The 12,417-nt window shown below is 49.1% G+C and overlaps 1 protein-coding gene across 1 annotated transcript; it reads right to left on the reverse strand.

The window, feature by feature from the left end:
• Positions 1-815: 815 nt before the first annotated feature.
• Positions 816-3,221, reverse strand: ELFN1 (extracellular leucine rich repeat and fibronectin type III domain containing 1; the record flags this gene model as incomplete). Its single annotated transcript, XM_079542786.1, has 1 exon — positions 816-3,221. One exon carries the CDS (start codon positions 3,219-3,221, stop codon positions 816-818), a length of 2,406 nt encoding a protein of 801 aa, XP_079398912.1.
• Between the last annotated feature and the right edge of the window lie 9,196 nt (positions 3,222-12,417).

Raw genomic sequence — 12,417 nt, forward strand, 5'->3', positions numbered from 1 at the left:
TTCTCTAAAATCCATGATTAAAACCTGGTACAAACATGTGAATATAGATATATATATATATTTTTTTTAGTAGATGTAGTATTGTTTTTTTTTTCTCCTCTCTCTTTCTCATTATACAGCAAACATTGCAAATATAGAAATTTTCTCTGTACAATTAACGACTTCGGTTTACAATGCAATGTGTGGTAAAACCTCTCAGTGAGTGAAAATGTGAACGGGCCTTCAAGCGGGTGAAAGTCTAAACTGGAAGACTCCGTTTGCAAAAACAGCCCAAAGGACGGATCTCCTTCTGGTCTCTTTTTGGTTTTTGTTGCTGTTTTTGTTGCTGTTGATTTTTGGAAGGGTAGGAAGAAAGAACACAAACTGTTCACAAAGAATCCACAAAATCACGGAATAGGGACTCATGCAATGCAGTACTGGGGAACTCCAGACCTCCGCTCTCTGCCCGCTCCTTCTCTTTCTTTTCATATTTGATTTTTTCTTTTTTTCTTTTTTCTTTTTTTTTCTTTTTTTTTCTTTTTTCTTTTTTTTTTTTAAAAATCAGAATGAAACAAAACTTTTTTTTTTTTTTTCACTCCACAGTTTGTTTTGTAAAGTTTGTGTTCAAATTTGGTGTGTGTCTCACCAACGTGAGGGCATTTTAATATCTCGCTTTATATATTATATAGAATATTTATAGATTTTTCATAATTCTCTATTTTTATCGATTTATGATCGTTATTTTTGTTTGTTTGTTTCAAAGACAGTCTGAATAAAAATAGCTGCTGCGGATTTCTTTTGGTCCAGTTACTTTAAGTCACGAGTTGTGTGAGGACTCAGGACTTTTGCTGGGCGGAGACGCCCTTCCAGTAGTCTAAGATGTCGTGAAGATCCTCGTCTTTGGCAAACTGGACCTTTTTGCGCAGGGCATGGCCGGCTGCCATATATTCCTCCTCGTCTTTGTGCCGCTTGCGGTTGAGTTTGAAGCGTTCCCAGATGCTGTGCGATGGTTTGCAGGTGTACTCTGGGCTGGAGGTGTAGCTCAGGTTGTGGTATTGCGGCGAGAGCTGGGAATAGGCCAGGTCTCTGGGACGAGGCCGGGTCAGAGGCTCCAGGATGGAAGGCTTTCGCCCCGCCATGCTGTCGTGCTGCTCCCCTTGGTGCGAGCCGGGGTACGAGTGCCGGTGTTCGCTGTACTGCCGGATCTTCTCCGCCTCTGCCCGCAGGATGGCCGCAGCCGGTGTCACAGTGAGGATGGTGTCGGTGGTGGGGGACGTCTTCTCGATGTATTTGGCTTCTGATTTGTGGCCCGATCCCTCGGAGCGGTAGGACCTGGGGCTCCGTATGGAGCCACTGGAAGAAGTGCTGGAGCGTTTGGGGGCTGCCTCCATGCTGTGGTGTCGCTGGAGGGGGTGGTTGTAGCTTTCCTTGTAGACAGGGGAGAGGAATCCGTGCTTGCTGGGGATCTGCTCTGATAAAAGCACCAGCTGAGGCTCCACTGTGGAGACTGCCCCCGATTTCACCCCTTGGAAGGAGGTGGACTCAGATTTCAAGGCATCGATGCAATTGTTGATTATCTGGTTCACCTTGTCCACCTCCTTGGCAATGGTGGAGATCTCAGCCACGGAGCTCTGGGTGTCTGGTGCCAGGGACAGCTCGCAGTCTCTCCTCTCAGGCTGCTCCCCCGTCCTCACCTCCATGTAGTTGCCCTTGGTGGCCTTGGGGGTCTCACTGCTGTCAATGAGCTTGTACTGCTCGACCTCACCAGCAGAAGGCAGGTAGGGGATGCGGGTCACAGTCTCCCCACCCAGCATCTGTCCCTGGGACAGCTGGGTGATGCTGGTGGTCTCCATTTCTGGCCCGTACTTCAGCTCAATAATGGTCTTCTTCATGCCGCTGGCAGCCTTTTTGTGCTTCTCCTCCTGCTGGCGTCTCTTTCGGAGACAGTAATAGACAACGCCCAGGACGATCACCATGCCAAAGAGACAGCCCAGGATTGTCATGATGTAATGAGTGGCAGTGGAAGGAGTGGGCACCGGCTCCTTGCGGTTGGGTCTGGTGGGCGTGATGGTGACGCAGGTGTGGTTGTACTTGGAGTACTGGTGGACAGAGACCACACAGTAGGTGTAATCTCTTTGTGCTACTAGGTTGCTCACGGTGATGTTCTCCTCCTTCTTCCTGAGCTTGGTGATCATGGAGGAGAAGCCGTTTTCAAACTGGGAGAGGATATACATCTTGCTGAAGGGGTAGGGGATCTGCACGGTGAGGACGGCCGAGTTGTGGTTGAGGTGCTTCACCTGGATGTTTGGCCGCACCTCGGTCTCACCGATGGGCGTGAAGAGGGAGAACTGTGGGGTGGTGCCATCACCAGAGGAGCACTCCTCCTCGGAGCACGGGCTTTCGGAGGGCACTGTGGTCACTTGGTAGCGGGGAGGGATAAAACGAGGGATCACAGTGTAGGAACCACCGGTGCAAAGGGAAGAGAGCATGCTCAGAGCATTGCGGTAGCCAGTCCGGCCTTGACCTAACAAGTAGTAGCCCGTGTAGTCTGGTGGGGAGTCGCACTGCATCCGGTCGTACGTGCGTGTCATGTTGGTGAAGGCCTCCAGCCATTGCAGGAAGCCAAGGAGCTCGCAGGAGCAGTAGAAGGGGTTGCTGTAGAGTTCACAGACAGAGAGCTTGTTTAAGCCCCTAAAAGTGTTGCTGTCAAGTCTCTGGATCCTGTTCATGGACAGGTCAATGTTCACTATGTTGGGACACTCCCAGAAGGCATTGGGGGTGACGGACTCGATGAGGTTGGCCTGGAGATAGAGGTACTCCAGCTTCCCCAGGCCCCGGAGGATGCCCTCGGTGAGGTTCCTCAAGCGGTTGTAACCCAGCTGCAGCACCTGGAGGTTGAACTGTCCTGAAAAGGCACCGTCCTCGATGTAGGAGATCTCGTTCTTCGTCAGGTTGAGGTATGTCAGGTTGCCGAAGCGGCTGAGCGAGGCGTACTGCACGCTCTTGATCTTGTTGTCGTTCAGCCGCAAGTCCACGATGGTGCTGTTGATTTGCTGGGGGATGGACTCGTAGGGGGGCTGGTTTTGGCTGCAGATGGCCAGCCAGACAAAACCCTTGTCCCCCTCGATGAGCCAGCAGTCTGCCCGCACCCCACCAGTGTGCAGGAGAGAGACGGCTGCCACGCACATGCAGAAGGCTGACGTCGCAGCCCACCGGCGACCTGCCATCTGGAAGGGTGGCATGGAGAAGGGGTTTCTGGTCTGCTGGAAGCAGGGGGAGAGGCAGGGGCCGGGAAGACGTGGGTTAGAGCTCCTTCGGCAGCTTCGTTCTTCTCTCTCTTCTCCTCATGGCTTGGAGCTGCAGGGGGAAGTGTCCGTGGTGAATGTGGACCTTGGTGCCCAAGGGGCTCGGCAGCCACCGGCCAGGGGCTGCTCTCAAGGCCTGAGTGGCTGAGGTTGTTCCTGCATCACCAGGTCTCTGGCATCTCGGGGAGGGAGTCATGAATTTGGATGCCCGTGCCGAGGAGTATCTTTGGCTCAGAGACAAGCCTTCCTCTCACTTTTTATAGTATGTCTCCTTGTTCTCTTTCTGCTGCCCATCGTGATGCTGGTCCCCATCTCCACGTGCCTCCGTGGGGCTGGCTGTCCTTGCTTGGTTCCTCAGTTCACCTGTTCAAAACAAAACACAAGCTAAACATGAGGACAGACAATTCATGCTTAGCCGTGCACCCAGCTACCCTCTGTAATGTTAGGTGCTTGCCTTCTAAATCTGGCTGCCAGCATGCCAGTGGCCTTTCGCTAATTTGGGCACAGCCAACAGTGAGTGGCTTGGCATCACTAAGGCAGGTAGCCATCAACTGCAGACATCATCCTCCTTTGAGTGCATTGTCCAGTGTTACATTTTAGGCAGAGGAGAGAACAACGTGCATCCAGGGCAACATTCGTCTGACCTATTTAAGTGTCTACCTTCAGAGGAGAGGAGTGGTGCCCCAGAAGTGTCTGTTCCTCTCTGCTGAGAGCAGATGAAGTCTAGACAACTCACTCTGATGTAGATTTGATGCTGCAATGTTTTGCTGAGGGGAATCCTGACTGTCTCGCATGCTGGTGTGTGCAGTAGCAGTGCCCACAGAGGGGGATGCTGATTGAGGACACCGTGTCTTCCTGACTGCATTGCTGTGTAGCATCTGGGATAAAGCCCAGCATCAAGCACCTGTACCTGTTTCAGGGAACCTGAATGGTAGTTTCAGGACAGTGCTTGACTACAAGACACACTAAGTTGATTGATCATCATCCCATTTCCTTGTCCACTGTTGGGGCTTATTGCCTGTCTTCAGGACCTCTCTCTCCCTCCTCAGTAAAATAATGCAGAGTTGTGGAGGACCCTCAAGCTTTCACTGTATAACGTGGATATTTGCAAAAGAAGAGACAAGACCTTCCCTCCCCAGACAAGAACAGCCACTGGAGAACTTGGAAGAATCTTCACTGGAAATGCAACAATGAGGAAAGAAGCCTATGAGGCCAGCAACCTCACTTACCAATGAAAAACTCATTCCTGGCTCACATTTTCCGTTGAATTATTCCTGCATTTTTCCACTAAATATAAATATCCATTGGAAACATGGCAGCATGATTGAATTTCCATTACACGACTAGCAAGACCAGCTCTCACATCAGCTCTTGCATCAGCTTCAAATGCTTGGAGCCAGCAAGGAAGGAGAGGAGGACTGTTTACCTCACTGATGGGGAGATATAGGCAGCAGTGCTGGGCTGAGAGCCATCTGCCATCACATCCCTCCCAGAACTGGGCAACGAAGTTAATCTCGCTGCTCTCCAATCTCCTCTTTGGTACAATGAGATAACGATGATGCATCACAGGACTGCAGGAGACTGAATGAGAGTGCCCCAAGTTCCTCTTGCTGGGATGGAAGTCCCAGCAGATGCATCGCTCCCTCCAGCTGGGAGAAGAGCTCTGGATGTTTCCATTGTTCTCTGCCACAGGGACCAGCCTGGTCTCCAGCTCCTCTGACTACATCCCATGAGGTGAATGTTGCCTGTAAAGATACTGGAGAAAGGCAGAGATGGGTAGTCCTGGCCTATTAAGCTATCAGAAATAGATTGCCACAGTTGTCCCCTGTGGATAGTCCTTTCTTGGCATCTTGTCATATTCTCTTCAGGAGGCACTCATTCCGTCCCTTCTAACTCCCATTTTGACTCAACCAACAGCTGTCTTTCCAAGCTGGTGTTTGAAATTGCTCTGCAAAGACAAACCAGCCTTTTCCATGTTGTGTCACTGGGGAAACTACAGCCCGCAGCCCATTGGAAGGCATGAGCTAATGGACCAGAACCATCCTGTGAGAAACAGAGACAAGACCTTCCATGGACCTTGCCAGGCTAGCCTTCTCAACATCCATGTGCTTCTTTCATCTAATTGGAGGTGTCTGGGATGAGGAAGAATGACTGTGACTCAAACACATTCAATAAGGCTCCCGCTGTGTGTTTTCTTTCCTGTATACTGCCTATCAGACAAGTCCTTTCTAACAACAGAAAGAAGGAAAGACATTTTATCAGCAGCCCGAGTTTAATTTCAGCTCATTAAAGCAAGCAATTTGCTGGTTTATTTGCTTTGCAAAGTGTGAATAAAATGACGGCAGTAAGGAGATGTAAGAGGGGCTAATCTCCCTTTTTATTAGATTGCTGGGACAAGGCTGGGGAGTGGAGAAGTGGTCTTGTTGCTTTGCAGAGGAGATAATTGTTCATCTTGTTGGTTTCTGAAACAACTCCTTCCCCGCATCGTGGGTGTGTGTGGGTGTGCATCTGCATGAGTGCAGCGCAGCCAGATGTGAGCATCCCATGAGGCAGGATGCATGGGAGTGGGGATCCCAGCTCGTATCCCCCTACCAGCAGGGGAGAGGGGGAGAGGTTCTCCTGCATCTTTTCCACAGAGTGGAGAAAAATCGCAACGGAAAGCTGAGGTTTTAGGCTCTCCTGCCTGCTCGATTTGTCTTTGCCCAGCTGTTTTGTCTTTATTCTCCTGGTAACCCAATGACACAGCATGTATCCCAGTCCTCAGACCATCCACGGAGCTGCCTGGGAAAAACTGGAGACAAACTTAGGACTTTGAGGCGAAAAAAACAACAGGAAAGTAGAGATTTGGGGGGTTCGTCTTTACTGGTTATGAAAGAAGGAAAAGAGAGGAATGTAGCTGGTATGGAGCAACAGGAGTAGATTTGAAACGACTAAATATATGCTGGAGAGACACTGTGTCCTGGCCCCATGCTGCACTGACCACAGCACGCACTGGGATGCCCTGCAACAGTGTTCAAGACTCACCTGTGCACTGCAGACATTGCTGTGCTTTTCCTTTTGCTTTCACAGGGCAGCACTGTGGCCCTGGCCAGCCAAGATGATGTCAGGCTTATGTGGCCAGCATGTGGGCAGTGAGAACTTCTTTGCTCCTAGCTGCTCCTACACATCTCCTCTGATCTGCAGTACCCATACCGGAGCCCAGATCTGTGATTTGCCTTGCTGACCCCCAACTCTGCTCCATGATGCTCTCTTGCAGTATTCTCCCGTGTTTCTCCAACTCAGCGGCATAAGTTTGTGATGTCTGTGAAGCTGCAGCCTGCACAGGATGAATAGCAACAACCCAATCCTGGCTGCAAATACACAGCAAAGGAAGGAAAAAGCAAAGCTGTGATTCCAAAAACCAGTGCAGACTGGCTGGTAAGTTTTTGCTTCCATCTCCCAACTAATGGCATCTCAGTAAATTAAACCAGAGCAGCAGCTGCAAGGAAGCAAACAAAGCAGCCGTGGGGGCTGGGTTGAGGGAAAGCAAGCCGGGCTGCACATATAATGCCACCCTGGCACTCCATTCCTATTTTTGTTATTCTACTGAATGAGTTATTTCAAATTGTGGATTAGATTTACTGAGAGAAGGCAAAGAGCCAGACTAACATGCGTGCGTGTGCACGCATACACACCGCCGTGCTCCCCTCCTTGGCAACTCTGCGTCTCCCATAACTTCATTCTCCCCAGCTGCTCCATCTCCATCTGGCCACGTTTCAGCGCCTCTTAGATCTTCTTTCACAGTCACTCAGGTCATTTTCTCAGTAAATGAAGGAGCCCCGCTACAAAGAGAGACATAGCGGAATGGGAGCGGTACATTACAAACGATAAATGTTTAATCACCCAAAGAGGTGGGGAGGGAAAATTTGGCTAACAGGCACCAAACGTTAAAATGAACCTTGGCTCTTCATTATGTGTAAAATAATCCAAGAAGACAGCTCTAGGATGGTGGAGAAAACATTTATTAGTGATGAAGGTTCCCCTAAATGGCTTGACGTCCATTCTGTGTGCAGAGTGGAGGCTTCCAGGCAGGTTTCTCTGCTCATTCGTATTCCTGGCGTTTGCTACATGCCTCCTGCCGGGTGATGATGGTTAGCATCATCGTGCTGAATAATAAAGATGTCCAGGCCTGTAAAACCCAAGTTCGTCTTCCATCCAGAGGCCCTGGGACTAATATTGTCTCCACAGATAGGGTTTAGGCAGCACATTGTGCATCCCAACCTTATTCCCAGACACCTCACAGAGTTAGATAATAGAGCTCTCCAGTCAATTGTTCTCTCTTCTGCTAGTATTTATTATTTAAGAAAAATAGACAAGGGAGAAGAGAGAGATTTTTTTCCACCGGGGTTTGAAGAAAGATGAGGACGGAACAAAGAAAAGAGGTAAAGGAAGGCTGAGAAAGATGTACCCAACATCACCTACAGGACAGCATTTAATGAGACCTGGTGAGGTCATGGACTAGAAGCAAATAACCCGGCGGGAAGGAAGGGAAAGGGAGAGCTTTTTGGGGGTGGGTTGGGGAAAGCAAATGGAAATCCCACACTTTGTGTCTATACAGGGAGGGAAACCCCTCTGCTGGGTCACCCACAGCTCCTGGGGACTTGCCCTGGGAACAGCCCCTGCTGCTGCCTGGCATGGGCTTCCACAGGAGACAGCTGACTCTGCAGCTGACTGTGCAGGGAGTTGGTCAGCAAAATGGATTTCTGGTAAAATATGCACTTTCTGCAAAATCAGACCTTTGGCTGAATAGCAGTGGTCCTTCTTGGAGGTCTTCCATTGCAATACTTGATTTGGGGCCAGTTTAACTGCTAACTGTGAGCACTGTGTGTCTCTGATGGCTGCCATAGTTAGAAGCTGTTGTGCCTGCACCCCTGCACTGGTTGCACTGAGGCCAGCACTGCCATCTGGAAATGGTCAAATCGAGCCCCCTATCTGAACGTTTTTAAGGAAACTTTTGTTCTATAGCAGAGCAAATTCTGGGTTACATTCTGGACAATGTTTTCAAGGCAGGGCAGATCTTAGGGTTTTGGGAAAGATAGATAAATCTGCTTTCATTCAGCTGTAGTCCAAAGTCATTTGCATCCATCTCAGACTGCTTAGCTTCCAGGGTCTATTGAGATGGCAACCCTATCTCACACTGCTGTGGGCCACCGAGCAAAATTCTCTGCTGAGTTTAAGTAAATGCATAAATGATATTCCTGGTGAACAACCTCTTAAGCCCAGCTGGTTACCTGTGCATTAAAGCAGCCTTGTGAAATATCAGCATGGGTGGACGAAATGTCAGCCCCAGCCTGTGACAGCGCGGTTGATCCCTCAAAGAGCCAAGGAGAGCAATTAGAGGGGAAAAGTTGGAGGGAGGTGAAGAGGAGAGAGATTTTAGGGGATGGAGAGAACTGAGAGCTCTAATCAGGTAGAACAGTCGTAATAAGGAAAGTGTGTTTCTGTGGGAGAGCTTATTTACTGGAGGTTTTCTCTCGAAATAATCAGCCTGAATCACAGCTTTATTATGTGATAGGTGTGGTGATGTTAGACTGGGAAAACAGAATGCTGGTGTGGAAGCAGGACTCCCATTTCCCTCCAGTAAATAGTGCTGAGGATCAAAGAGTGCTTTTCCAGAGCTGATACAATGGGGGGAGCCCGCCCTGCATGGGGAGGTGATGCTGCTGGTGTCCCTCCATGCCGACAAGCTGAACCGTGCCTTGTCCCTGCATTGTCATCCTCGCTCAGATCTTTGCTGCTGTGTGAAAGAGGGTTTTACCACTTTCTTTCATTATTTTTCCAGGAAGCTCACATAACCCTTTGTGTCCCAGGCAGGAATAGCCACTTTTATAGAGAATGGAGTCTGGTGGTGGATCCGTAAAAGGATTTGCTTGTTAAAATGACTTCCAGCGTGCTTGCTATGACTGTTGGTATTTTGTAGGTTGTATTTTTAAAAGCACTCTTCCCTTTCTGTCCCTCTTTTTCCCTGTGAAGGGCCTCATGCCAAAACCGTGGGTCTCTGGGCAGTGCGCAGCCCACCAGCAGCTTCCAGGCAGACAGTGCTGCTGAGCAGTGACAGATGGACAGGAAAACGTGCTGCAGACACAGGACTTCATGCTGACAGCCTGTTCTAATTCCCTGGTAGGTACATAGAACCTCACCTTTCCATCTGTAGGTGTCTACCTGCACACGGGAATTGCCATGGCTGTGCTGTAAGCAAACACCTTTGCTCACCTCATGTTGCTTTGTTCACCTTAAAGTTGGTTCTGCTTCTCCCGTTGGGTGCCTAGGGCTGAACCCTCTGGCTGTCTGCTTTTGGAAGGGGGACTGTGCCCAGATATAGCAGTATCTGGCAAGACCCAGTGCCCTACAGCCTAATTTTAGCTCCCTGCTGCAGGCTGGCTTCCTGTAGTGGGCCAGGAGGAGGTTAATGATATCTGGGCAGCTCTCCAAATTCAATGTAATGTTTATTTAGGATAACAGCATTGCAGAGCAGACCAAGCATGACCCCTTTCCATGCACATCTTACCTGGCATGGCCCTGCTTCCACACATGGAGCAGCTCAGATTTGTCAGCTCTTGGAGGATGGACGAAGAGCCTAGATCAAAATAGGTCCTGTACAACCCTGCCCATGTATTCACCTCCTAAACCAAACAGATGCTATATTTCTAGACAAAAACACTGTAATAGGTTGCAGATCTATGATGGTAATGGAAATAGACACTCGAACAACCTCCTGCTAAAACTTTACAGGATGCTCCTCACCTGATCCCTTTGGCCAGGAATCGCTAACAGACTGCAAATAACATCCTGGACACCATTGCTCTAGAACAGCCCATGTCTCTGAGGCACCACTTCCAGTTGCTTGTTTTGCACATGCCATAGATTAGATTATATGTTAGAATTAGCATTTAGGGGAGACAGGAATGGTTTAGAGGCCACATGGGTAGTTTGGTCTGACGTGGCTAAAAACATTTAATTTCATATATAATGCTGCCAAGGGCAAAGGGCAAACCCTACTGACCAAAGAGCATTTCATAAGTGCACAGCATGCATTCATCTTGCATTCAAAGCACAGATTCCCCTGCCACAATCACCTCAGTTTGCAGGAAGGCAGGACATTCAGCTTCACTACACCCCACTGTGCTTGGAGGAGCTGGAGCCAAGGGGTATGTGTCCCTGTTTGGTGGTCCTGTATGTCCTGCATGTCTGCACAGCTGGTTTTGGGATCTGAGAGGTTGCAGATTGACATCTGAGGTGAGGAGGGATGAGAAAAAGCAGTAGCCATACCTTCTGACAGGGCAGAGCTCATGGGATGTGTTTATTCACCTCAGCTGTTGTTTATTCATCTCAGCTGCTGTCGAAGAGCTTAATTTCAGCCATGAACTTACAGCATCTTCCTCCCTACAGTGCAGCCCCTGCAGTTACTGTGCTATTCTTTTGACATGACGTGAGCAGGCATGTGATGGACTCAGTCCCAGGGATGCCCCATGCCAGTACACAGTGAGTATGCTGCTTGCTTGGGGCTGTATGTGGGCTCCCCTCAGGGCTTTGTGAAGGGTTTGGGTATGAGCCATAAGACCTGGGGGCTTGGAATGTGTTGGGGGGATGCTTCTCTTCTAGCAGTGAGCACTTGCAGATGCATGTGGCCAACAGTGGAGCCTTTGTCACTTCCCAGGGGGTGCAGAAAAGACTTGTACGTGTTGCCAAAAGTGTTTTCTGAGAGCTGAGTTGCTGGTTCTGGCTTCACTGATAGCTGAAAAACAGTTGCACATGCAAGCTTCCCAGGCACGCTCCAAGAGACACCATGAGAACACCAATTTAACAGGGTCCCTGGAGAGTGCTAGGATGCACTTCCTCCTACCTGAAACATTCAGGAAGATGGCTGGGCAGCCAGATGGCTGTATTCGTGTGGAGCTGTTATTAATGTTTCATCTGATTGTGTTTACAACATGCTTAATGCGACTTCTAGGTTCCCCCAGCAGGTTTATGTTAAGTCTAAACAGAACAACGATACAGCTCTACTGGGGGCTTGACTGGTGAAGCTGGGTGTCAGCTGATCTGCTGCTGAAGTGTGCTCGTGCACTCATGGGAATAAGCAGAGCCCATCAGTACCTATAGAGGATGCTCAGCCACAGGCAGGAGTGACCACTGGGTCTCCTATGTGGTGTCAGCAAATGGCCTTACCCAAAAATGCATGGGTAGAGGTAGAGAATCTTGGGGAAATAAGTTGTGTATATAAGCTGTGCTCCAAAGAGATGCTGCTGTGGTGTGACCATAGTTAATGCCTATCTGCTGGTGGAGGGGCAGCAGAAGAAGCTGTTGGTGCATTGGCATGGGCTTGTGGCGTGTGAAAGCCCTTCCTCAGCATCATAGCTGCTCCTCAGCAGTGTCTGTGGTCTCTGGGGCAATGCATGTTCCCTGCTCATTTGTAGATCTACAAAAGATGTGGTGAGTGGAAAGGGAAGCTTCAGAGAGTGCAAGACAATAGAAGCAGGGAGCTCTGCCAAGACTTGGATTGCCTGTCCTTTTCATAAACATTTCATGTGGAGATTACCCAAGTTGAAAAAACAAGTGAACCCAGAACACCCACCCTCTCTGGAGGAATTGAGTTTATCGTTAATAATCTACTGCTAAAAGGGTAACATCTGTTTTGGACAAACTGTAATGAGATTTAAACCCCAGGTGGAGGGAGGACTTCACAGTAATAAATGACTTTCTGTATGTCTAAATAGTTTTAATTTTTTTTTTTTCTGGCAGAAATGGCTGCTTTTCACCTCAGGCTTCTTTTTGCCAGCTCTTTTTGTTTAATGATTGCTATTAATTTCCAGGGTGGCAGATGGATTCTAGCCTGGTGTAGTCTGAAATGAGGAAAAACAGCCCAGGAAGGTGTGAGCTTGCCATGAATGTGAGCATGGGTCACATGTGTCTTCATGGCATGCCACGTGTGTTTGCTTTCCAGGGGAACTATTGCTTCTTGGTAGCTGCTCCCCACCCCAGGGATCCTCAAGCATCTCTCCCTTTCCTTCGGATAGGAAAGGGAATTGGCTCTCTTGGTCACTGCTAGTAGTGCTGCTGGCTTAGACCTTGATACATCAAAGCTGCTGATTTCAGC

This window comes from Tetrao urogallus, assembly GCF_951394365.1.
Source record: "Tetrao urogallus genome assembly, chromosome: 15".
In the NCBI taxonomy this organism is placed as follows: domain Eukaryota; kingdom Metazoa; phylum Chordata; class Aves; order Galliformes; family Phasianidae; genus Tetrao; species Tetrao urogallus.